General features: G+C 50.9%; 3 protein-coding genes across 4 annotated transcripts in view; 2 read left to right on the top strand and 1 right to left on the bottom strand.

Moving 5' to 3' along the window:
• Positions 1–13,182, top strand: part of P3h3 (prolyl 3-hydroxylase 3) — a 14,694-nt gene extending 1,512 nt beyond the window's left edge. The window contains exons 2-15 of the mRNA XM_028754470.1: positions 100–252; positions 724–922; positions 1,055–1,186; positions 1,580–1,716; positions 2,946–3,035; positions 4,480–4,532; positions 4,625–4,692; positions 4,860–4,984; positions 8,913–9,014; positions 9,297–9,447; positions 9,647–9,764; positions 9,875–9,950; positions 12,366–12,506; positions 12,662–13,182. Of these exons, the coding sequence (XP_028610303.1) occupies positions 100–252; positions 724–922; positions 1,055–1,186; positions 1,580–1,716; positions 2,946–3,035; positions 4,480–4,532; positions 4,625–4,692; positions 4,860–4,984; positions 8,913–9,014; positions 9,297–9,447; positions 9,647–9,764; positions 9,875–9,950; positions 12,366–12,506; positions 12,662–12,832 (1,716 nt within the window). The 3' untranslated portion in view covers positions 12,833–13,182. The remainder of the gene's footprint in view (positions 1–99; positions 253–723; positions 923–1,054; positions 1,187–1,579; positions 1,717–2,945; positions 3,036–4,479; positions 4,533–4,624; positions 4,693–4,859; positions 4,985–8,912; positions 9,015–9,296; positions 9,448–9,646; positions 9,765–9,874; positions 9,951–12,365; positions 12,507–12,661) is intronic.
• Positions 13,183–13,372: 190 nt separating this feature from the next.
• Positions 13,373–20,613, top strand: Gnb3 (G protein subunit beta 3). The gene is made up of 11 exons (XM_028754459.1): positions 13,373–13,473; positions 13,728–14,330; positions 14,511–14,597; positions 14,846–14,884; positions 16,510–16,616; positions 16,698–16,761; positions 16,874–17,036; positions 17,141–17,207; positions 17,301–17,502; positions 18,620–18,836; positions 19,925–20,613. The coding sequence occupies exons 3-11, from the start codon at positions 14,541–14,543 to the stop codon at positions 20,029–20,031; spliced, it is 1,023 nt and encodes a 340-aa protein (XP_028610292.1). The 5' UTR covers positions 13,373–13,473; positions 13,728–14,330; positions 14,511–14,540; the 3' UTR covers positions 20,032–20,613.
• An 865-nt stretch (positions 20,614–21,478) lies between these two features.
• Positions 21,479–24,657, bottom strand: Cdca3 (cell division cycle associated 3). Of its 2 annotated transcripts, none has more exons than XM_028754462.1 (6): positions 24,161–24,657; positions 23,682–23,829; positions 23,317–23,443; positions 22,317–22,610; positions 22,095–22,198; positions 21,479–21,786 (listed from the first exon to the last, which is right to left on the bottom strand). In XM_028754462.1, exons 2-6 carry the CDS (start codon positions 23,799–23,801, stop codon positions 21,631–21,633), a joined length of 801 nt encoding a protein of 266 aa, XP_028610295.1. In that variant the 5' UTR covers positions 23,802–23,829; positions 24,161–24,657; the 3' UTR covers positions 21,479–21,630. The 2 variants fall into 2 exon arrangements, with proteins under 2 accessions (XP_028610295.1, XP_028610294.1); XM_028754461.1 differs by lacking the exon at positions 24,161–24,657 and adding an exon at positions 24,066–24,102 and having other exon boundaries at positions 21,490–21,786.
• Between the last annotated feature and the right edge of the window lie 140 nt (positions 24,658–24,797).

Below are 24,797 nucleotides of genomic sequence, written 5' to 3'. Positions count from 1 at the left end.
CACCATCACCACCAACTCCACCCCATACACACACACACACACACACACACACACACACGCATCACTCTGGACTCATATCTCATTCCTTTGGATCCTTAGTTGAAGAAGTTGGACCTGGCGGCTTCTGCAGCACACACCTTCTTTGTAGCAAACCCAACACACTTGCAGATGCGAGAAGACATGGCTAAGTACAGAAGGATGTCTGCAATCCGACCCCAGAGCTTCCAGGACCTGGTGACGCCCCTATACTGGGTGAGCTCCTCAGTGCTGGCTGAAAACTGCCAGCTCCAGCCTTGTGCAGTTTGAGCATCAGGAGATCTGGGGACTGCTCCTCAGAGGCGCTGCGTGGAGAGTCTTTCCCTGGCACCCGGCTTCCTCTGTGGCCGCTAAAGTGTGCTGTTCTAACGTCCCAATTCCGTTCTTCCTCTGGGTGTATGAAATAGGATACAGATTTCAAGGTCCCAGATAAGCTTGCTTCTTTCCCACCTCCCTATCTTCTTTTTGAAACAGGGTCTTGCTGTGTAGACCTGGCAGGCCTGGAACTCACTATGTAGACCAGGTTGGCTTCAAAGTCAGTAAGATCTGATTGCCTCTGCCTCCTTTGTGCTAGGGGCATATGACATGTTTAAAGCATATGTCACCATGCCCTTTGACCCCTCAGTTTTCCTTGGTACCTCCCCTCCAACACTCATTTCGGGTGACTAACGGCTCCATTCCCCACAGGCAGCTTATGACAATGGCCTGGAGCTTCTGGAGCGACAGGAGGCAGCACTGGCTCTACCCAAACTCGAGGAGGCCCTCCAGGGGAGCCTGGCCCACATGGAGAGCTGCCGTGCTGGCTGTGAGGGACCTGAGGAGCACCAATGGGCTGAAGGAGAGAAGGAGGAAGGGAGCCAGGGAGGCCTGTATGAAGCCATTGCAGGTGAGGAGTCGGACCACCGTGTGCTGTGGGAGAGCACCCACGCCGTGGACGCTGTGCTGAGGGAGAGCACCCACGCCCACCCACGACGGAGGAGGAACCACACAGCCGAAGTCTCATTTGTGTTCTCTGCAGGACACTGGATACAGGTTCTGCAGTGCCGGCAGCACTGTGTGGCAGACACAGCCACTCGTCCTGGTCGCAGCTTCCCAGTCCAGGACTTCATCCCCAGCCAGCTGAGACGGCTGCATGAAGCCTACATTCAGGGTCAGCTTGGGACGGATGGAGCCTGGGAGTGGAGATTTGTCTCTAATGCCATTCTGAGCTGCATCCCTCTCTCCTTTCCATCTGACTCTGCATTGCTAGTTTCCCCGATGGGGACCGCCACATCAGGATGGTGTCCTTTGGCACCATTGTGCGGAGCTCAGGAGATGGGTTACAGGGTCCTTCAGCCCTGGTTGCTTCTCCCTTCTCTTTCATTTTCTCCCTGATTCCTCTTCTTTGAACTCTGCCATTGAAGGTATGTTTGAAAGAAGCACTGGGTGGGCACATCCTGAAATCGGTCTGGGACTTCCTGGAGATGGCAGTCTCCCCAGGTGACCTTCAACTTCATTCTGTCTTGTTTGTGTCCCACCCCTTCTCACCTTCCTCCAACTCCAGTGGGGAATGTGTCTCAGGCCATGGAAAATGTCCTGAGTTTCCTGCTCTTCTACCCAGAGGATGAGGCTGCCAAAAAGGCTCTGAATCAGTACCAAACTCAGCTGGGAGAGCCAAGACCTGGCCTGGGACCACGAGAGGTAATCCTTGCCCCACACTCATTGATAGGTAGGGTCTGGAACAAGGCAAACACCCAGGAGTGGCCTAGATGCTAGACTTCATTTGGCTTCTTTTTTTATTTTATTTTATTTATTTATTTTTATTTTTATTTTTATTTTATTTGCTTGCATGTATGTGCTCTCAAAGGTCAGAAAAGGGCATGGAGCCAGTGTGGTGGTGCACTCCTTTAATTCCAGCACTTTGGAAGTTAAAGGCAGACAGGGTTCTGTGAGTTCAAGACCAGCCTGGTCTATAGAGTGAGTTCCAAGACAGTCAGGACTACATAGCAAGACCTTGTCTTAAAACAACAGCAGTAGCCGGGCAGTGGTGGTGCACGCCTTTAATCCCAGAATTTGGGAGGCAGAGGCAGGCGGATTTCTGAGTTCGAGGCCAGCCTGATATACAGAGTGAGTTCCAGGACAGCCAGGACTGGACAGAGAAACCCTGTCTTCAAAAACTAAAAACAAAAAACAAAAACCCAGCAGTAACAACAACAACAAAAGATGGTGTGGTATGGAATGGAATAGAAGTCCCTGGAACGAAGTTAAGATGGTTGTGAATTACCATGTGGGTGCTGAGAACTGAACCTGGGTCCTCTGCAAGATAAACAAGTGCTCTTAACTACTGAAGCATCTGTCTGTCTGTCTGTCTGTCTGTCTATCTACCTGCTTATTTATTTATTTTTAGACAGAATCTCAATATATAGCTCTGGCTGGCCTAGAACTCACTATATACACCAGGCTGGCCTGGAACTAACTAACAGTGATCCTCCTGCCTCTGCCTCCCAAGTGCTGGGATTTAAAGTGTACGAGACCACATTCTACTCTACTTTGGCTTCTTACTCAAGCTTTCTAGCCACTGAAGAGGTACCCAGGGCTAGGTTCTTACTTCTGCCTTTGCTCCCTGCCCCCACATATCAGGTTGTGTTTACTTGGGAGTCTAACCCCAAAAGTATTCTCTTCCTTTAATCTTATGTCTGCCTGTGTGCACAAATGTGTACACACACACACACACACACGCTCATTCAGAGTCTCTCAGGTGGTCTCTTGCTTTGAAGCCAGACACTGAAAATGGACCCTTTGCAGCGTCAGAGTTGGTGAGGGTCTCACGAGCGTGCGAATGTCCCATACGACCCAGGGCCGCCCTCTTTTCCATCTTTCCCTCCCTTCCTCCTTATGTCTCCATTCTCCTCTGTCCCTGCCCTGCTCAGGACATCCAGCGCTTCATCCTTCGTTCCCTCGGGGAGAAGAGACAGCTGTATTACGCCATGGAGCATCTAGACACCAGCTTCAAGGACCCGGTAAACAATTGTGTTCTTCTCCCCAGAGGGAGGCACAGTGATGTTTGATATCAGTATGCCGCTGCAGTCCTCAACAGTGGTCCACTTGCCCACAGCCCTGCTGATTTAACTAAAACTCTGGCATCCTAGGCTCCCAGGGACCTCAGCAGTGTGCTTGCAGTTAAAATGGCTCTGGAAGGGGCTGGAAAGATGGCTCAGTGGTTAAAGAGCGCTGACTGACCTTCCAGAGGACCCAGGTTCAATTCTCAGCATCTCCATGGCAGCTCACAACTGCCTATAACTCTAGTTCCAGGGGATCTGACACCTTCATACAGACATACATGCAGGTGAAACACCAATGCACATAAAATAAAAACAAATAAATGGTTTTTTAAACATGGTCACAGGATGCTACGTAGCTAAGAGTCGATCTCTGCCACAAATACCTTCTGGTTACCAGTTTGCCTTTATCCCAGTTTCCTTACCTATACCTTGTAAAAATCACAGACATCCCACAATCCTTTGCTGAAGCTATGCCACTTGATTAAAAAAAAAAAAGCACAGAACACATGATTGCTGCTTAATCCATTACCCTCCTTTAGCTATGAGGACCAAGCACAGTGCCATCCTAATGAAGCTGGTACTTAACCCAGGAGATTTTTTTATTGACCTTTTGAGGGCTCGGATGGCTTAGTGATGAGTGTTTGCCTAGCACATACAAATTTTCAGGGTTCTAGCTCCATCACTGCAAGAAGAAAGAGAAAGGAAGAGAGGGTAGAGGGAAGGAGAGAGGGAGGGAAGGAAAGAGGGAAAGAAGGAGGAAGGGAGGGGTGGGAAGAAAGGGAAAACATTTTGGATTTGATAGTACCTAGTTGGAGGAGGGACGGGCTGTCCCTCTTCATTGATGGTTATCCAGCTGTTATCCTGACCTCTTCCCGGTAGATGTCGACAACACACTGATAGCCCCTAAATCATGAAATCAATAGTTTCCAGACGTTTAATGTCCCCAGTGGGGTAGGTCAAATTGCTCTCATCCAGAACTGCAGGGTAAAAGTGAAGGTTATGGGCTGGTTTAAATCCTACTCCGCCACTTACCCGCTGTGTGAAGGCGACCCTGTTATTTGGCCTTTCTGTGTCTCAGAGCCGTCAACTGAGAAGTGAGCACATTAGACCTTTCTGCTTCATTAGACTATTACGAACCTTAAACCTCAAATCTCACTGCAAGTATAAAGCCTGAGCACCTGGCAAACAGTGTGAGGGAAGCCATTGCTTCTTACAGTCTGGTGTAGAACCTGAGGCTCTAGGCTGTTGTGGGTGAGCTAGCTCGGGACCCCGAGTCCACGCTCTCCCTCCTTTGCCTTCCTCCCTGGAAGCAGGAAGACCTTAATAAGGACCTACAGATTCTAATGTCAGGAACCCCAGGAGCTGGTCATGGAGGTGAGGGTGCTGTTCTTGACTATCACAGGATTCTTGGACACCAGAGGCTCTCATCCCTAAGGCACTGAGAGAGAGGCTCAGGTAGGGCGCACCCTGTGGTGAGGGCCGCTTGCCCAGGCTGGGGGGTGAAAGGGTGGGTCTGCACTGTCTACTGAGTATGTCTCTCACCCGAGAGAGGATCAAGAGAAGAAGCCCTGGGACCGTGAGCCTCCACAGCACAAGCCCTTGACTTACTGGAAGGGTGAGATCCTTAATACATATGGCGGGGGGCAGGAGTGAGAGTAGGGGTAGGGAGGTAAAAAGGTAAAGTGGGGAGCTCAGGAGGCAGAAGCCTGAGGGCCAAGAATCTGCCGGCTACTGCCCTTCCTTTGAGCCCCGGTGACATCTGCCCAATCCTTCCTCTGGTAGATGCCCTTCTGATGGAGGGCGTGACACTCACCCAAGATGCTCAGCAGCTGAATGGGTCAGAGCGAGCCGTGTTGGATGGGCTGTTAACACCAGCCGAGTGTGCGGTTCTGCTGCAGCTGTCCAAGGTATGTATGATGCTGTGTGGTTCAGCCACCTGGTTAGGCACCCTCAGGCTCAGCCGCCTGCTCCTTGCTGTGTCCACCCAGGACTCTTGTCTGTCTCAAGTTTCTCTTAAAGTCTGTGTTTTATCTCAACTGTGGGAAAATTCTTTTTCCTCTTTTTATTTACTTAATTTTTTTTGTATAAACATGATGAGTTCATTCATGATGCAGTCTTCATATTACCTCATTTAAAGTCTTCATATTACCTCATTTAAAGTTACTAGCCAGGAAAGACTTTTTAAAACTATATTGATGCTGTGGAAACAGGCATAGCACGGAAACAAAGACTCCTCCTGATTTTACAGACTGCTTTTAACCTTTTTAGTGTTGGTTCTGGGTGAACCAGGGTGGCCTCTTCCTGTATTGTTCAACAGTTCTGCCCTGATCCTGTTCTGCTGCTGTCTCTCATGTGTACAGCGTATGTGGAAGGAGCTTTAACACACACAGCCCCCCCCTTTTTTTTTTGAGAATTGGTCCCACTACATAGACCAGGCTGGCCTTGAATTCAGAGAGAGATGCAGAGATCTCTGCCTCCCGAGTGCTGGGGTTAAAGGTCGCTCCACCAAGCCCAGCTCCCTCTTCTTGATTCCTTGTTTGCCTTACCTCAGGCATTTCCTCAGAGCAATAGCCACAGAGGAAGTGTTTCTGCTTTAGGTGACCAAATTCAGGACAAATGTCTACGTTGTTCTTGACTTAGTAAGGTCAGCAAGGCTTCTTTTCCTACACCTGCTAACTCCACTCCCACATCTGTGTTGGAAGCTGCCATCCAAAACTGCAGCAGCTTCCAGAATGGTCCAGGGTTCCCAGGCCCAGGAGTGCCATCAGCAGTGCAGGTGCCATGTTCCTGTACTTCCGTGTGTGTGTGTGTGTGTGTGTGTGTGTGTGTGTTTGTGTGTGTGTGTGTTCTTTTTTTTTTTTTTTTGGACAATGTTTCTCTGTGTAACCTGGTTGTCCTGGAACCCACTTTGTAGACCAGGCTGCCCCCAAATTCACAGAGATCTACATTCTTCTCCCTCCCAGTGGATCCAAGGTGTGGGCCACCACCGTCCAGCTCCTTTGCATCTTAATTTAGCTGATATTGATAGAGTGAGTGTTCTTATCGAGACAGGGTCTTGCTATGTTGCCCAGGCTGGCCTAATAAATTCAGGATCCTCCTCTCAGCACCCCACCTACCCTTCGGTGCTGCATGACAGACTTGTAGGTGTACGGCTCCACACCTGGCCAGGGTGGCTATGCTTTGCAAAGAGTAGAAAGAAAAGACAAAATAGAAGCATGTGCACGTGGGTTGGGTACACATGGAAGGCTCCCTGGTTACCTGAGGGTGACCTGGTGATGAGGTTCAAGAACGCCCCTGGCGTTTCATCCTCTCCTAGTTTGGGTTGAATGACTCACACTCATGTGTTGAAGCTACCGTCCCATGATGCTTCAGTCCTCACTCCAGACTTGGACTCACTCAGTACATATTCATGGAGTACCTGCTGTGAGCTAGAAATGGCTAGATCCTAGGAGGAGGTAGAGGAGCAAAGGCTGCCCTGTAGGGCCGTGTCTGTAAAGGGAAACAGCCATGGAGACATGATTGGGGCAGGTGGTAAGTGTGATACAGAAGTGCATACTATCCGAACAGAAACACTGACAAGCAGTGTCATAGGCAGCTTATCAGAGGGCTGATGTTCCAGCTCGATCCTACAGCAGTCTTGCTGTGGTTTGCAGTGCTAAAGGGTCATACTCGGGTATTGCACACACTAGGCAAGCACATAGCCACACCCTCGACTCCTTATGCTGGTCTTACTCATTTTGAGTTGTCCTAGCTGCTGGGGAGGCCTAGGCAGGAGGGCTGCTTGGGCTTGGGAGTTTGAAGTCAGTCTGGGCAACATAAAAGAGACCTCATCACAAAAAAGAGAAAGGAAGGAAAGAAGGGAGAAGACAAAGAAGAAGGAGAGGCTAGAAAGATGGCTCAGTGGTTAGGAGCACTGATGGTGCTTCCAGAGGACCAGGGTTTGATTCCTACGCCCATGGTTGCTCACAACCATCTGTAACTCCAGTTTCACATGATTTGAAACCCAGACCTACATGCAGGCAAAACACATACACATAAAAAGAAAATGATAGTAACAACTTGAAAGGGAAGAGGAGGAAGAAGAGGAAGAGGAGGAAGAAGAGGAAGAGGAGGAAGAAGAGGAAGAGGAGGAAGAGGAAGAAGAGGAAGAGGAGGAGAAAACAAGGTGCTTTCTAGGAGCTGCAGTAAAACACGGGTTGAAAGTACGGACCAGGCTGGGCAGTGAGTGGTGGCACATGCCTTTAATCCCAGAACTCAGGAGGCTGAAGCAATTGATTCTCTGAGTTCTAGGCCAGCCTGGTCTACAGAGTGACTTCCAGGACAGCCAGGGTTATACAGAGAAAGCCTGTCTTAAAAACAAACAAACAAATAAACACACCCTCCCACACACACACACTCAAAAACCCCCAACCAAGCAAAAAAGTGTGGACCAGACCCAGATCCAGTAGTTCTGGACTTTGGGCAATTTATTTAAATGTCAGTGAGGTAGTTTCCCATCTGTAAGGTAGGATTGATCATGATGTTTCTATCACAGTGTTGTCCTGACATCATAAGTTAGTACATTGGGAATCCTTTAGGAGAATGAAGAAAGCAGCTCAGGATGTACGGCTGTTGTTATTCGGCTGTTATCGAGACGGCACAGGGAAGAGGGAGGGAGCCCAGAGTGATGGCCTGTCAGTAGAGAGGGCCTGCTCTTCCCTGCCAGTGAGTGTCAGCTTATTGGTAGATGGTGGACATTACTGGTGGATTTAAGCGGTTCACTTCCGAGTGCAGACGTCCAAGCGCCGCATTCTGTAGACTCAGGAGCCCCCTCTAGTGGCAATCTTTAGAAGGCAATGCGGAGTACGAGGTTCAGTGAAGAGAGGGAGCAGATGAGATAGTTTGGTGTGGTGGAGATTGCTTAGCAGGGGTTAGCCCCTAGGTTTGATTCCCAGCACTGCAGAGGAGGAGGAAGAGGAGGAGGAAGAGGAGGAGGGAGAGGTGGCAGCTCCGATGTCTTGGGTGACCAGGTGGACTCTCAGGCTGAGGTTTGTATGTAGGGTAACTAGGGAGCGGCACTTATACAGAGCTTCAAGTAGGCTGGAAAACGAATGTCTGCAGGCCATGGTGGTTCAGTCCTGTGATCCCAGCACTTGGGAACTGGAGGAGGAAGATGGCCGCAAACTCGAGGCCAGACTGGGCCACATAGTGATTACCCAGCAACCTTTGCTTCAGAATGGTACCGTGTCTCAAAAGAAAAAAAGTCCTATAGGGAGACATCCAACATGGGCGACCCTGGGTGATAAGTCATGAGAGGCAGGTGGCAATAGCGATCTGGCGTTAGAGGCAGTGGAGTCCTGGAGTTCATAGGGTCTCCAAAATAAATAAATAAATAAATAAATAAATAACCATCAGTGGGACAAGATCAGCGATGTCTCAACACCTCACGCTTCCTGTCAGAACTGGCCTGTCAGACTATGTAACGGTCCTGCTTGCAGGACTCCTGTTTCCCCAGGGAAGGGTGATGAACTTCCTTCTCCACACCCCAGCTGTCTCTCTTTCAACCACCCTTACTATCTCGAGGTCCCTTCTTCCCCCTGTGGGACTCTCTCTAGGATAATGGCCACAGAGTCCCTTCGGTAAGTATCATTCTAGAACTTTTCTTAGAGAGTGACAGTCCAGACAACCAGGACAATTACCATTCTCTGGGAAAGGACTGTAGCTCAGGAAAAAGTCACAAGGGGATTCTGGAAGTTTCTATCCAGCTCCAGGCACCGGACAGGCCTTCAGCAGAGCCTGGTCATGTGGCAGCAAGGTGTGCCGGGAGTGACTCAGTGTAAACCCCTTCTGTTTTAGGATGCAGCTGAGGCTGGAGCCAGGTCAGGCTACCGTGGCCGCCGCTCCCCTCACAGTCCCCATGAACGATTTGAGGGGCTCACGGTCCTCAAGGCTGCTCAGGTAAGAGGAGACCCCATGACTGGTCTGGTGCTCAGGGCTTGAGAAGAGACACCATGTCAGGAGGCTGGATACCAGGCCTGGGCTTCTGAGGAGGAATTCTCTGGGGACCTAGATCACATATTCTGAGACTTGTATTCAGAGACCTGGGGTCCTGGTGTTGTCATGGAGTCCACGGAAGGAGGAGCTTGACCTGTTGGACAGACTGTAGACCCACACAGAAGAGTAGTATCAGAGACCCTCAGGGACCTACTTTCCACGGCCTCTCTCTCTCCCTGCCTGCAGTTGGCCCGGGCTGGGACTGTGGGCAGGCCAGGCGCTAAGCTGCTTCTGGAGGTGAGTGAGCGAGTACGGACCTTGACTCAGGCCTACTTCTCCCCGGAAAGGCCACTGCATCTTTCCTTCACCCACCTGGTGTGCCGAAGTGCTATAGAAGGTAACCGCCAGGGAACCCCACTGCGCCTGCCCAGTTTTGGCCCCAATCTTCACTGCACAACGCCCCCTACCGGCCGCACTGGGAGCAGGGAGCATCTGCTTATTTGTCACCCCAGGAGCTACGGGCATCTGGGTGGGGTGAGCCCAGGGGGCCCGTGGTAGGGATCCTGATTCATTCACTAGATCCATGTACATCCTAGGTGAGCAAGAGCAGCGTATGGACCTGAGTCACCCGGTGCATGCAGACAACTGTGTCCTGGACCCCGACACAGGTGAATGCTGGCGGGAGCCCCCAGCCTACACCTATCGAGACTATAGGTGAGTAGTCAGTTTCTCTGAGGGAGGCGCAGGAAGGCACAAAGGCTGTGTAGCTGCAGGCCTGGGGCTGGGTGGGGGCCTCACTGTCTCCTGCCTTTTTAACTTTCCAGTGGACTCCTCTACCTCAATGATGACTTCAAGGGAGGCGACCTGTTCTTCACGCAGCCCAACGCTCTCACTGTCACGGTAGGAGGCTGGGGCAGAGGGCCCAGCTGTGGGGTCAGGATTCAAAACAGAAGCTCTCCAGAGGCAAATGCAGGGAAATGGCTGGGGCCACCTTAACCCTGTCTCTCCCCACCTCTCTAGTCTTACTGGCTATGTGTTCAAGGCTTTCTGCAGAGGTCGATTGAACCCAACAGATCTCTAAGTGGTCCCCCACCCTGCCTTCATGGTATGCCTTACCTCCTAAGGGTTGTTGAACATATCTAGGTAAAAGATATACACTTGTAGTTCAAGCTATTGAAGAAGTTAAGGTTGGGGAATCACTCGAACCCAGGAGTTCAAGGCCAGCCTGAACAATATACCAAAACACCTTCTAACAAAAACAAAACACCAGTCAGTGAGGTGGCTCAGTGGGTAAAGGTGCATACCCCTAAGCCTGACAACCAGAGTTTGCTCTCTCTAGAACTGACATGGGAGAAGGAGAGAAGCAGTCTCCACAGTTCTCCTCTGACCTCCACACCATGCTGCAACATTCACCCCCAACCCCAACAAAAGCAGTGAAACCTCAAAACAAAAACAAAACGACGGACTGGAGATGGCTCAGTGGTTAGGGGCACCAGACTGCTCTTCCAGAGGACCAAGTTTGGTTCCCAGCATCCCACATGGTAGTTCGCAACCATCTCTAACTCTAGTTTTAGGGGATCTAACACCCTCTTCCGGCCTCTACAGGCACCAGGAATGCATGTGGTGCACAGACATACATGGAGACAAAACATGCACATGAAATACAGTAATAAAATAAATTAAAAAAACAAAAAAAAAAAAAGGAGAGTGAAACACAGCCTACGGGGGTCCCACAGAGCCCTATTCTAGGGATCTGAAGATTTAACCCTACCTCCCCCATGGCGAGGCCCCAATGGAGCTAATGGCACAGGCACAGACAGGACCATTGGACTAGGGTTTATATCGGAGTTCTTAGCAATTCTGAGACTCCCTTTCCTAACTAAGGGTGACAATAGTACCTATTATTGTTGACATTGGTATTATTTTTTTGTTTTTGTTGTTATTTACAGAATCTTGCCACATAGACCAGGTTAGCCTTGAACTGACTAGGTAGCTATCCCAGGCTGCTCTTGAATTTACAGCAATCTTCCTGTTGTGGCTTTCTGAGATTATAGACAAGTGACGGACTAGCTGGTCTTCCCTTCTTTTTGTTTTTGGAGACAGGGTCTCACTGTGTAGCCAGGGCTGGCTGGAACTTCCTGTGTAGACCAGGATGGCTTTGAACCACAGAGACCTACCTTTTGTAACCTCTCAAGTGCTAGGATTAAAGGCGTGTGCCACCATGCCTGGCTTTGCCCACACATACCGTGTGGCGTGCAGGTGTGTGGACATGCCAGGATGTGTGCATGTCACAGTACATGTGTAGTGATCAGTATACAACTTCAGGTGCCTTCCTCTTCTCTCTGCCTCACACCTGGACCTAGGAGTGCTGGGATGGCAGACATGAGCTACTTCACATGGCTTCTATGTGGGCTCCGGGGATCCGAACTCGGGTCCTCGCACTTGCACAGCAAGCACCTCACCAACTAAGCCATCTTCCTGGCACTACGAGAAGTAATTTTATATGTGCATCTGTATGTGCGTGTGTAAGGGGTGGGTGTAGGGCTGGGTGCACACCATTGCAGCACGCGTGTAAAGAACAGAGAACAACTTGTAAGAGCTGGTTCTCTCCTTCAACCATGTGGCTTCTAGGGTTTGAACTCAGGTTGTTGGTCTTGGTGGCAAGCGTCGTCGTTACCCCCCGAGCCAGCTCTCTGCCACCATAAAAAGTAATTGATATAATATGCTTAAAAGAATGAGCCAGTACCTTGTATTAATAAACAGTCAATGAATGTTAGTTGTTGCTGTTCATCTTCTCCTTGATCATGGAGACTTCTATTCCCGGGTCTAGAAATGGGCAGGAAGGGGGACAGGCATGGTAGTATAGACCTGTAATCCTAGCATTAGGGAGGCTGAGACAGGAGTTCCGGGCTAGCCTGAGGAATTCTGCCTTACTCTTCACCCTAAAGCATGAACAGGAAGGAGCAATTGCCTTCTATGCACGCATGTATAATCTAGGGGCTCCTTAGGGTAAAAATGCATCTACCCGAGGCCCTTGTCTCCCTCCATCCCTTCTGGTGCTGTCGTAGGGCCCTTGGATTTCTTCTCCAATCTCATGGAGTCAGGTAGGAAAGGTCAGGCTCTACGATAGGGAACCTATAAGAGACCTTCCAGAAGGCTCTGCCGGCTTTGGCTTCCCTGTCCCACGGCCTCCGTTTTGCATTTTTCCTTCCTGATTTAGGGCCAGTTTCTCATTTGCCCCAGGCTAGTCCCTGAGTCAGGGAGTGAAGAGTGATAGAGGCAGGAAGTCTGAAGCTGTGTTCCTGCACCCCTCAGGCTCAGGTTCGTCCTCGATGTGGGCGCCTCGTGGCCTTCAGCTCCGGTGGTGAGAACCCCCATGGTGTATGGGCCGTGACACGGGGACGGCGCTGTGCCCTAGCACTGTGGCACACCTGGGCACCTGAGCACAAGGAACAGGTAGGGAGGAAGAGGGGAGGAGGGTGGGCAGGTGGGCAAGTGGTCACTGCTCAAGTTTGTGAGTGGGTGAGGCTCCCAGTAAAGCTCTTGGGTGACTGAGATAACCCAGGAAAGGTGGATACAGAGGACTGAACCACAGTTCTCTCTGTTCCCAGGAGTGGACAGAAGCCAGAGAACTGCTGCAGGAGGAAGAGGAGGAGGAGGAAGAAGAAGAGGAAGAGGAAGAAATTCTCAGCACAGACTCTTCCCCAGAACCCCCAAGACACAAGCTTCAGGGGGTCCAAGACAAAACTGGGAAGCCACTCCGGGTCCGAGAGGAACTGTGAATGGCGGAGGCAGCTTCTTAAGATATGGCCACTCAGCTTGTGAAGGAAGTGATGAGAAGGCCCTGGATGACATCATCGACATAGTAGCATGCCGAGTCTACCATCTCGGGGACCTACAAGGGCCACCAAACCCTGGACTCACAAGCTTGCTACACAGACTTAGCCTAGAGCACATCAAGGCTGAGAGCTGGGTCTGGCCCCAGCGGAGTGACCTGCAAGTCCTCTAGGACAAAGTTCACTGTGCCTCCCCAGAGGCATGGCAACCACCTGCTTCTACTAAGAAACACACAGAGGAGACAGTCCCATCCTCTCCCAACCTGTGCAATAAAGAACACGAAACTCCCCAGTCAGGGCCTGGTCTGCTATATCCCAGCTTTGCTGGCTGCTGGAGGTGGTGCTGGCTAGGCCTGGGAGGAGGCAGGTGGTATCTTGGGGCCTCCCAGAGGTGGAGCCATGAGAGCCTGTGATTTGTCAGGGAAATCTCAGCCACCTGCTGCTTCATGCAAATAGGCCCCCTGTGCCCCATCACCACCGCCACAGCCGCTCCGTGGGCCTCCAGCTCTAAGCCCTGTCATCCCTCCCTGAGAGGTCTGAGCCTTCTGGCTTCTACCTTTACAGTCCATTAAGATCCCAGGAGTCATGTGAGCAAGTGTGAAGACAGACCCTCAGCCTGGGAGCAGGACCGAGTTCTGTTCTCTTCTGTAGTCATTTCTTTGCCCACAAGGTGGGGGGGGTGGGGGTGGGGACATGGGCCCAGCTTCCCCTTGGATCCCCTGTCAACTCCCCCAACTAGGATCAGGCCCAGGGGCAGCTGGTCGGGGCTTGTCGAGAAAAAGGATTATCCAGCTCAGTCCCTTCTAATCTCAGCTTCTGCCTGTACCCTCTTCCCCCACAGCCCTCAACGAGGAAACATGGTTTGCGGTGTTGACAACAGGGTCATCTATCACCCTCCCGTCCTGGCTCCTGGCCTGCTTGCTGAACAGGCCCACAATGCCAAGATCATGACCACAAGTTGGGGCTAGGGCCTGGGGGGTCACTGGAACTGGGGCTGCTCCTGTTCTACTCCCCAAACCCAGGCAGTAATCCTCACAGCTTTTCTCTGATCTGTGGGCTGATGCTCTTATCTCTGCCGGCAGACTGACCGTGGAGGCACCCCTTTATTCCCCCCTTCTTGTGGCTGGATAGGGGCGTGCTGCTCTTCTCTGGTTCACAGGCTTGTTCCCCACCCCTCCAGGCTGGCCCAAGTCTCTGGAAGCCACATACCTCCCTCCTGGCCTCTCCCCCACCCCTGCCAGCTGATTTCATTTGCCTGGCGTGGTTGTTGCCGGCCTTACCCTTCCCTGTCAGTCCCCCCCCACACACCCCCTCCCAGTCAGGGCCAGGCCAGGCCAGCTCCTCTGGCAGCAGAGGGGGGCAGGTGACAGGCAGGCATCGCAGCTGAGACAGTGAGGAGGCGCCTGGGAAGCGGAAACCTGGGAGAAGTCCAGCCAGAGCCCAAGTAAGAGGGAGCTGGTCGGCTCTGCCCTCTGGGATTGGGGGCCCAAAGGGAGGGCTCAGGCAGGGCTGGGATTGATACCCAGGAAGGAGAGCCCCCCCATCACAGGAGTATAGCAGGATAGAAAGAACAGAAACATGGTCTGACAGGGACTCCTTAACACCTATTCCGTGTCCCTGGCAGGAGCCAGAACTACCCCTCGACCTGTGCACCATGGGGGAGATGGAGCAGCTGAGGCAGGAGGCGGAGCAGCTCAAGAAGCAGATTGCTGTAACCCCAGAGCCCTCATCCTAGGGACCTTGGAGACCAGAACTCAGGACATGTGGGAGTGTGGCCTGGGAGGGATTGGGGTCACTCTTGGGTGACACTTTAGAAACCTCTGATCTAGAAGGGTTCAGAGACCTTAAATCTGGACCTCACATTTGAGACCACCTCCCAACTGCAGAGCCCCATATGTGAGGCGCATGTGTATGTCCCCTACCCTACCCTAGCCTCCCTGATGCCCGCTTTCCCCACAGGATGCCAGGAAAGCCTGTGCGGACATCACTCTGGCTGAGGTGAGACCTTCTGCCCCTCTGAGGCAGGACGCGATAGGAGGGGAAGAGACTGAGCAAGCACTTCAGGACCTGCAGCATACTGCTGCCTGAGCTTTTAGCACATCCTGTCCTTGAAATGAGGAAAAACATCCATGAATTAATTCAACAAACACCTATTAAGATCTGCTCCAGGCCAGCCATTATGTTGGATATGAAAGACATTAGACACTGGTCTTCATTCTGAGCAGTGAGGATGGAGGGGGTTGGGGGGGTGGGGACAGGACTTTTCATAAACTTGAATTGACAGTTGTCTAAGGTGACATTTCATTGATTTTAAGATGCGTGCTTCGTCACAGATTTTTCTAGAATTGAGATGCACCTAACAATACATGATACCTTATTAGCCTATTGTTTCTTTCTTGGTGATACACGAAACACTACTGTTTCTTAGAATTGATAGCCCAAGCCATGTCAGGTGACATAGCCACCGGGAAAGGCTGAGTGAGGCAGGATTGAAAATTCAAGGCACGCCTGAGCTGCAGAGTGGGTTTAGGGCCAGCCTGTCTCGCAGTAAAAAGTAAAAAATTGAGCTATGAAAAAAAATCTCAAAAAGGAAGATGTGACGTTGTGTGGCGGTAGGAGGTAAAGGGTGGACGTGGGAGGAGTTAGGAGGTGTGGGGCAGATGTGACCAAAATGTCTGTGCGAAATTATTAAACAATTAATAGAAATATTATGTTAAAAAAGAAAAAAAGCAGCTGGGCAGTGGTGCCGGACGCCTTTAATCCCAGCACTTGGGAGGCAGAGGCAGGTGGATTTCTGAGTTCGAGGCCAGCCTGGTCTACAGAGTGAGTTCCAGGACAGCCAGGGCTACACACAGAAACCCTGTCTCGAAAAACCAAAAAAAAAAAAAAAAGGAAGAAAGAAAAAAGAAGAAAGGGTCTGGTCTGGGATATACTTCAGTAACAGAATTCTTAGCCCTAGGTTCAATCTACAGTACTGAGGGGAAAAAAGATAACCAGAATCCACTGTATTAAATCTGTACATAAGAGTAAACATTACAAAGATGCTCACCTATATAATTCTATATGATCTCCATGGCAACTCTAAGATAAAAGGCTCAGGGAAAGGTGTGACGATCTGCTGAAGGTGACAAAGCATGGCAGACCAAGTCTGCAGACTCCGTAGGCTTAACAGCTAGGAGGCTGCTTGTGGCTGTGTGGGGTGGAGGACTAGATTTCAGTGGGTGCAGTCCCAGGCGATGGCTCCACGGCTGGGTGCCACTGGAGTGTGAGAACAGGCCCCTACCAGTCCAACACCACCCGTGTGTTTCTTCCCCCACGTTTATGTTTAGTGACCTCATACCAGCAGCTTGAAACTGATCAAGGTAGGAACATCTCCATCTTAGAGATTCCCCTGCTTCCTCTTCTTCCTCTTCCATCTGGAAACACCTACTAAATAAACTGTTTAGCAACTTGCCTCTAGCTACCCAAGCACCTGTCTACCACTGGAGGCTCAGTCACTCTAGACCAGGGACCTCTTTCTCTAAGGTTGGGGAAATCTGCTCCAGTGTCTGCTCCCCAGCAGAAGCTCATCCGGAGCAGGGGCTGTTGCAGACTTGTGAAACCCAATACCCCTTTCTCTGCAGCTCGTGTCTGGCCTGGAGGTGGTGGGACGAGTCCAGATGCGGACACGGAGGACATTAAGGGGACACCTGGCCAAGATCTATGCCATGCACTGGGCCACTGACTCTAAGTGAGGATCCAGAGGGGCCTGAAGGGGGGTGGGGAGGCAGGGAAAAAGAGGGACGGATGACACGGGTGCCCTTTTCTCCAGGCTGCTGGTAAGTGCCTCGCAAGACGGGAAACTGATCGTGTGGGACACTTACACCACCAACAAGGTACCGGTCCTTCCTACTGACCCTCCATCCTTCCTGGGGATGTCATGCCTAATCTCTGTCCTGTTTGGCTGAAGCACAGGTCCCACCTGCCCCAAATCTACCTCCCTTGCAGGTGCATGCTATCCCACTGCGCTCTTCCTGGGTGATGACCTGTGCCTATGCGCCGTCAGGGAACTTTGTGGCATGTGGGGGGCTGGACAACATGTGCTCAATTTACAGCCTCAAGTCCCGGGAGGGCAATGTCAAGGTCAGCCGGGAACTCTCTGCTCACACAGGTGAGAAGTCCTCTTCCCATATGTAGAGGGTCAAGAAAGTCCAGGCCCCTGGCCGGTGATGGCCAGGACCTTGAGCCAGGGCACTGTCCTCTATCCTCCTCCAGGTTATCTCTCCTGTTGCCGCTTCCTGGATGACAACAACATTGTGACTAGCTCTGGGGACACCACGTGGTAAGGGTTGAATACCCTGGGTGCTGAGGAAGGTCACCCTGTCCTGGGCAACTGTGACATTTCTCTGTGATGGGGCTCCCTCTCTCCTGGCAGTGCCTTGTGGGACATTGAGACGGGGCAGCAGAAGACAGTGTTTGTGGGACACACTGGTGACTGCATGAGCCTGGCTGTGTCCCCAGACTACAAACTCTTCATTTCGGGAGCTTGTGATGCCAGCGCCAAGCTCTGGGACGTGAGGGAAGGGAGCTGTCGTCAGACTTTCACTGGCCATGAGTCAGACATCAATGCCATCTGTGTGAGTGTCCCTCCACGGGTGCCACTCAGCAACTACCTTAAACCCCAGTGCATTGTCTCTGATCCACTTCCACTGCCCGAGCCCTTTCCTTAAAATTCTTAAAAATATTACCTTATAGGATAGTTTCAAAACCAGCTTGACAAGGAATCCCATGTCCACTTCTCTGAGATTCACCATTAATATTTTGCCACACTTGCTTTACCATGTCTCTAGACACACACGCACACACACACTCACCCACTCTTAGATCCTTCCCTCTGTCCTGTGTGTGGGGCTGGAGCTTCCCATCCGAGCTTCTGCGTGCTAAGCAAGTGCCCGACCACCAAGCCACACGCTAGTTAGTCCTGAGTTCTTAAGTAGATTACATTATATCACGGCTCTGTGCCCCTTAGATATTTCCTGGAGGGCAAGAGGGTGTTGGATTCCCTAGAACCAGAGTCACAGGTATGAGCTGTCATGTGGGTGCTGGCAATTGAACTTGGGTCCTCTGCAAGAGCAAGTGTTCTTAGCTGCTGAGTCATCTCTCCAGCCCTAAGTCAAGTTAAAAAAAAAAATCCTAAGAGGAAGTTTTATATACCTCTGGCTGTCCTAGAACTAGCTCTGTAGACCAGGCTGGCCTCAAACCCAGAACTCCACCTGCCTCTGCCTCCCAAGTGCTGGTATCAAAGGCGTGCGCCACCATTGCCTGGCAACATTACATCTTTTTGGCGAGGATACACGTTTTCTATAATTCTCCTCAGAGTATACCTGTTATTTTTCGTGATGATGTTCAGGTGATATGCCTGGACCTTATGTTCTACCCTGATCTAGTCATTAAGAGTAGCAGCAGTAGGAATCTCATCTTTGTGTGTGTATGACCCTGGGAGACCTTGGTTCTCTTCTCTGTAACATGGGAGCATGCAACATGCCTGCCTACGGACGGTGCTGGAGTCATGGGCAGGAACTCCGAGAACACAGCAGTGAACAACTTCAATGCAGCTGGCTATCTCGCCTTACCAAGAAACAGAGCCCGAGGCTGAGAGAAGTGGCTTACACTCCCCCAGTGGCAGCCAGGAAGCAGGCAGGAAGGCAAGGCTGCCCCAGGTCTGAGCACTGACCACTTCCTAACTGTCCTCAGTTCTTTCCCAACGGGGAGGCCATCTGCACTGGCTCAGATGACGCCTCCTGCCGCCTCTTCGACCTGAGGGCCGACCAGGAACTGACTGCCTATTCCCACGAGAGCATCATCTGTGGTATCACGTCTGTAGCCTTCTCGCTCAGTGGTCGCCTGCTCTTCGCGGGCTACGATGACTTCAACTGCAATGTCTGGGACTCTCTCAAGTGTGAGCGTGTAGGTAAGGGTCTGCTCCAGACGCACCAGCCTCCCTTTTCCCTCTCAGTTCTTGTCATGGGGACCCCCCTCACTGCTGATCCCTGTTGCCTGACAGGAGCCTTGGAAACCAACACCCTTTGCTTCTGAAACTAATACCACGTTCCCTGACCAGAAAGTGCTGTAAGCAGCTCTTCCTCTGCCTAAGGCTGTGCCTGCTCCTGGTCACCCCCAAACCTGTGCACCTTAAGTGTCCAGTACTGCCGTTTCAGGGCCATACATTAAGGGACGATCTCAGGGACGTGTGGCTGAGAGAAAATGAAGATGCAGAGCATCAGGGTCCGGGCTAGCCTAGGGGCTTGTCTAGAATTGGTCTAAAGTGGAAAAGGACAGTCTGCCTTCTCTCAGGAGAGACCAAGAGCTGAATAAAATAACCTCCGAGACAGGCCCCAAGGCCTGTTCAGTTGCTTACTTTTTGAGGTCCCCTATACACGTCACAACCCTGGGCCTTGCTTTTTTTTTTTTTTTTTTTTTTTTTTTAAAAAAAACTAGAAACGGGGGCTGGAGAGATGGCTCAGCGGTTAAGAGCACTGACTGCTCTTCCAGAGGTCCTGAGTTCAAATCCCAGCAACCACATGGTGGCTCACAACCATCCGTAATGAGATTGGATGCCCTCTTCTGGTGTGTCCGAAGACAGCGACAGTGTACTCATAAATAAAATAAATAAATAAATCTTTAAAAAAAAAAAAAAGAGTTATTTGCTCACAGACAGACACAAATAAAACCAATACAATTAAAGTTATTTATTTAAAAAAAAAAAAAAAAAAAAAAAAAAACCTAGAAACAAAGGACTCCTTTGGGCCCTTCAAAGTGGGCCTGGCCGTCTTCACAGCATACTGACGTTGTTAATCAGTTTACCCTTGCCCCACCAGTGACTCAAGTTCTCGTGGAGGAACTGGCCTGACAAGAAATCCCTCTCCTCAGGGCTAATCCTCCTTCAGTTCCTTAGTCTCCATCAGTGGCAGTCTAGTCCACCGAAGCCAGGGCGTCTGTGCTCGCACAGACCCTCACACATCATGGTGGAGTAGGCTGACTTTTTTCTCTCTTCCTCAGGTGTACTCTCTGGCCATGACAACAGAGTCAGCTGTCTGGGGGTCACAGCTGATGGAATGGCTGTGGCCACTGGTTCCTGGGACAGCTTCCTCAAAATCTGGAACTGAGGAGGCTAGAGGAAGAGGTGGGAAGCCGTGAAGGTTCTCAGCTGGCTTCTCCTATGCCCCATCTCCTTAGGGTCGGTCTTCTATACCCCATGGGCCATTCTCAGTACATTTCCTTTTAAGAGCAGGTGGGATTATGGGAGTGTGCCTTTGGAAGCATGAGGGACACAAGGGCAAGAACTGCCTCATTTCCTCCATGGCCTCTCCCCTCCACAGTCCTCACTGCTTCTCCCTAATAAAAAAGAATGGACCCCTTCCCCACCCTAGGGTCCCCCTGGGCCACCTTTGTCCAAACCAGGAATGGCCAGAGTGCTCAGCCCATGACTAAGGATGTCGCTCCTAGTTTCCTGGCGCCCTTCCTGCCACTTTCTCCTTTCCTGCCCCTTTGTTCTCTCTTTGTTTTTTGTTTTTTTGTTTTTTGTTTTTTTGGCTTTTCGAGACAGGGTTTCTCTGTGTAGTTCTGGCTGTCCTGGAACTCACTCTGCAGACCAGGCTGGCCTCGAACTCAGAAATCTGCCTGCCTCTGCTTCCCAAGTACTGCCCTTTGTTCTCTCTTATTACCTAATAAAATGTAGCATCCTGATACCTCTGTATGTCTGGCTTTCATGCCCTTTGTGCTCCAAGAAGTCCTGGGTCCCATTAACCAGCCACAAGCTATTACAAGTGCTAGGAATAAGGCCAGGTACTAGATAGATGTGGGCAGAAAGGATTGGGGCAGGGGACAGAAGCTGAGGTCTCTTGAGGAGGCCGAGCGGTGGAGGCCTAAGAGAATGCTACAGACTAGAGTCAGAATGTGTGCGCGCAAGAGTAGGAGTCGGATGAGAAAGGGCCCTGGAGGCCATTAAAGGGTTTCAAGTGGGGCGGTACCATGCTCATTAAGCTTGTCAGCCAAACTGCCCTAACAACAGCTTATGGCGGTGAAGTGAAAAGAGAGACTGGTCCTCTAGGGGCCCATTGAGGGATGAGGCAGGTGGTAAGAGAGTCAAGGGGAACCAGACTCACCAGGAAAACACACACACACACACACACACACACACACACACACACACACACACTCTCAGGCAAGGCAGGGGAGGAGAAGACATTAAACATATACAATCAGCAAGATCTAGTGACAACCTCACAGATATGTCATATTCAATATGACGTCCAAAGCTGAGCTGTAGGCTTGAGCAGTTAGGTAGGTGACGATCTTTCTCTATCCATCAGGACAGGAATAGGCAATGAGGAATACGGAGAGAGGACCTGAAAATTACAAGCAGGTAAGCAATAGCTAAACCCAAACAAGAGGGAAGAGGAGAGGAGGAACAAGGGTGGAGCCCTGGGGAGCATCAGAATTTAAGCAGTATAAAGGAGGCTCAGAAGTGGCAGGAGAGATATCTATCCAGGTCTCATAGGCCTCCAGGCTGCCATTCTACACACAGAAGTTCCCAGGCAGCTTTGGTCTTACTTCTTAAAGCGTCATTTAAAATCATCTACTTTAATATACAGGAAACACACAAAACGTAAAAGAATGATGTCCAAGTACTAGAGTTGGTAGCCTGAGAGGAATCAGAGAACAGGGCTTTCCTCAGTGGCCTCGGGGAAGAACCCAGCACAGATCTAGCTGTCCATCAAAGCAAAATGCTGATTCTCCTTGTCATGGTCCTGGTTTTGCTCCCACGCTCCTCCTCCAGCTTTCAGAAATCTTCCATTTCCAAGAATGACTCCTTCTTTTAGGTCCTTAACATTTTCACTTAGGGCGGAAGGCCGCTTACCCTGCAAAAGGTGGTCTGTGAGCTGAGGGGCCAGAGGGGCAGTTAGGGAGAGGCAAGAGCTGGGGAAAGAGGCCTCCCACTTTCGTGAGGGATACTTTTTTTTTTTAAGATTTGTTTATATATATGCATTTGATGCCTGCATGACAGAGGGGATCAGATCCCTTATAGATTATTGTGGGCCACCATGTGGTTGCTGGGAATTGAACCCCAGTGCTCTGGAAGAGCAGCCAGTGCTCTTAACTGCTGAGCCATCTCTCCAGCCCATAATGATAGATACTTGGTGACAATTTTCACTCTGTCTTCCTTTACCTGTCGTAGTGTCAAGGTCCCAGGAGAGTTGTCATCCTGCAGGATGGTGAGAGGGGACCTCCCGAGAGCCTTGCTGTTTGCTTTCCGTCTACTATGCTTAGAACCTGTGGTAAGAAAGCTTTTGTTAAAGTAAGGACTCAGAGTTGAGGGCTTACAGTTTACTCCTCCTCCGTTATCCCAGAATGCGACTCTAGCTTCTCTTCCCTCCATCTTGCTTTGTACCTGAGGACTGGGGAGTCTCTGGGTCTCTGGAAAGCTTGTCTGAGTTCTGGCTGGCAACTATGGTTTCTGTGGACTGTCTTGCTTCCTCCTTGGTAAACACCTGCTTGGAATCCGGTTCAGTCTGGCTCCAAGGTGGCAACTGGTCCTCGAGGGATAACTGAGGACCCAAAGGCAGGTCCAGCTCAGAAGATAAAGGAGCTTCCTGGCACAGAGCAAGCTCTGGGGAGGAAATCGACTCGGATGCTTCAGTCTCAAATACTTCGCTCAGCTCTTTCACCACTGGGCACGGAGGGTCTAGAGGAAAGAAGGGAAAGAAGCTGCAGCTTTCTGACACAAATCAAGGAGGGAAGACAAAGGGGCATCGGGGCTCCTGCTCAGATGGAAGGGGAACAGGAAGAGTCAAACCAGGATGGGAGGAAATGATGTGAAGAAGACAGAGGTAAACACTGGGCGGCGTCCCAGCCAGGCTAGGGCCATGGTAGTACACGCGTACCCCTGCAGCAGTACGAGAGTACAATTCTAGCACTCCCAGTACTGAAGTAGGATTGCCTTAAGTACTAGGCCAGCCTGGGCTACACAATGGAAGACCTTGGCTTACAAAAAAAAAAAAAAAAAAAGACAAAAACAGCAGATAAGTGGGCAGAGGAGTTTGTTCAGCCAAACCTGATGGGCTGAGTCAGACCCCCAAGAAGCTACAGGGTAGAGGGAGAACTGACTCCCTAAACTTATCCTCTGACCTTCACATGTGAACTGTGCCAGGTGTGTGCTCGTGCGACACACACACACACACAAACACACTCAATCTAAGAAAGTGTTTTTAAGGGAGAAAGGTCCAAACCAGGAGGATACAGCCCCCCTAGCATGCTTAAGACCTTTGGTTCAAACCCCAGAGCAACAAAACCCAAACAAACAAACAAAAAACCCAGTAAACAGAAACGTTTGCGACAGCACCCTAGAATAGGTGTCAGTTCCACAGGTGTCGCCAAAGCCCGTCACTTGCCTGCACCACTGATCTTCATGGGTGTCCGTGCAATGCCAAGAGTTGGAGAGCGGGGATCTGGGTCTTGTGCCTGTTTGAGACTGTTCAACTGTTCAGCTGCTTGGCTTGGCTGTGGAGAGCTCTCCACCTGTCAAAGGGATCATGAATTTGAAAGACAGCAAGGAGGAGTATATGGAAGGGTTTGGAGGAAGGGAAAGGCAGAAATGAGATTATATTAGAACCTCAAAAAATAAGTAATCAAAGGAAGAGGGGTGGAGAAAGTAATGTTCCAGTGGCAGCGGAGATGAGGACTCACAGAAACAAGTTAGGCAGAGGCCCACGAATCCAGACAGCTTCCCTGCATTCCCCACCCCAGCCCAGTATACCTGAATAGGAGTGCGCTGGATGCCAGCACTAGGTGACCGAGGGTCTGCTATTCGAGCCACATGCTTGTTGTGTGGCAGAGGCCGTGCTGGAGTGCCTGAGACGCTCTGAGTAGAACCCATCTCCACTAGGGCTGGGGACGGGGCCCGGCTGTGCAGATGCAGAGGAAGGGACGTCCGTCAGAAGAGACTCGGCTCTCAGAGCCTACTGCTTCCGTGTCGGACCTCTGACCCCAGACCCACCCGATCTTCCCAGTTTCCAGCACAGGAACCTCCGGGTCGCTGGCCCAGAGACCTCAGCGGGAATAATGAGTGTTGATTTTTAATGGAGCATTCAGGTCTGCGGGAGCCTTCAGATTTAACCACTGATTCACTCACACCACTTACCGGGCCCCAGCTCGACCTCTGGGCGAACACCAGCTCGAGAAACAACTCCCAAAGCCTGGAGTTTCAAACTTCCCGCCACGCCCCCCTGCCCTGACCCTATTGGCTGAGCCGAAGCAGACTCTCATAGGCCAATTGTGGAAAAAGCGCCCTCCAGAACAGAAAGCCATTGGTCTGAAGGATGTCTATCATGAGGACTGGCCAATGGGATGAGGACTAGCTTGCCCTCCGGTGGTGTCTCAGTGAGCTGGGGACTTTTGTTTGGAATCTGCCTGTCAGCAGTCGACTTGACGGGTACCACTCAGCTTTTGTTTTATTAAACAAAATAGAATGAATTACTACACTATATGCACAAAGCCAGCTGGAGACGGAGTTAATATGGTTTGCCTAAGGCGAAACAGCCATCCTTATTGGCTGACAGAATTATCACACATCTCAAAGTCGGCCTCATTGACTACTGCTTTTCAAATGCCAAGAAGACAAGTGTCCCTCTGCTTTCCGATTAGACGAGTCCTTGGCAAAGTTTCAGTAATCAATGAGTTTGAACAACCGACAGTTTCTGCTCTGCACGTAAGGCATTCTTGTAGAGTCCTTGAATCACAGCACCTGCAACTCCGAGCCCCCCTGGTGCCTCCACATGATCGCTTGCCCTGGAAGAGCAGGATTGGTCCCTTCGACCATCAGTTGTACCAGCAGCGCTTTTTATTGGCATTCGCTGAGTGGGGGCAGAGGGCG

This window comes from Grammomys surdaster, unplaced genomic scaffold (genome assembly GCF_004785775.1).
Source record: "Grammomys surdaster isolate TR1022 unplaced genomic scaffold, NIH_TR_1.0 126013, whole genome shotgun sequence".
In the NCBI taxonomy this organism is placed as follows: Eukaryota; Metazoa; Chordata; class Mammalia; order Rodentia; family Muridae; genus Grammomys; species Grammomys surdaster.
Note: the sequence above shows the minus strand (reverse complement) of the source record. Positions and strands in the feature narration are given on the sequence as shown.

Coding starts and splice junctions, on each gene's coding strand:
- Gnb3 (XM_028754459.1), top strand. CDS start 14,541: ATGGGGGAGATGGAGCAGCTGAGGCAGGAGGCGGAGCAGCTCAAGAAG. Junction 16,617..16,697: donor CACTGGGCCACTGACTCTAA/GTGAGGATCCAG, acceptor CCTTTTCTCCAG/GCTGCTGGTAAGTGCCTCGC. Junction 17,208..17,300: donor AGCTCTGGGGACACCACGTG/GTAAGGGTTGAA, acceptor CTCTCCTGGCAG/TGCCTTGTGGGACATTGAGA.
- Cdca3 (XM_028754462.1), bottom strand. CDS start 23,801: ATGGGTTCTACTCAGAGCGTCTCAGGCACTCCAGCACGGCCTCTGCCA. Junction 23,444..23,681: donor TCCAGCGCACTCCTATTCAG/GTATACTGGGCT, acceptor TCCCTTTGACAG/GTGGAGAGCTCTCCACAGCC. Junction 22,199..22,316: donor AGAGACTCCCCAGTCCTCAG/GTACAAAGCAAG, acceptor TTCTTACCACAG/GTTCTAAGCATAGTAGACGG.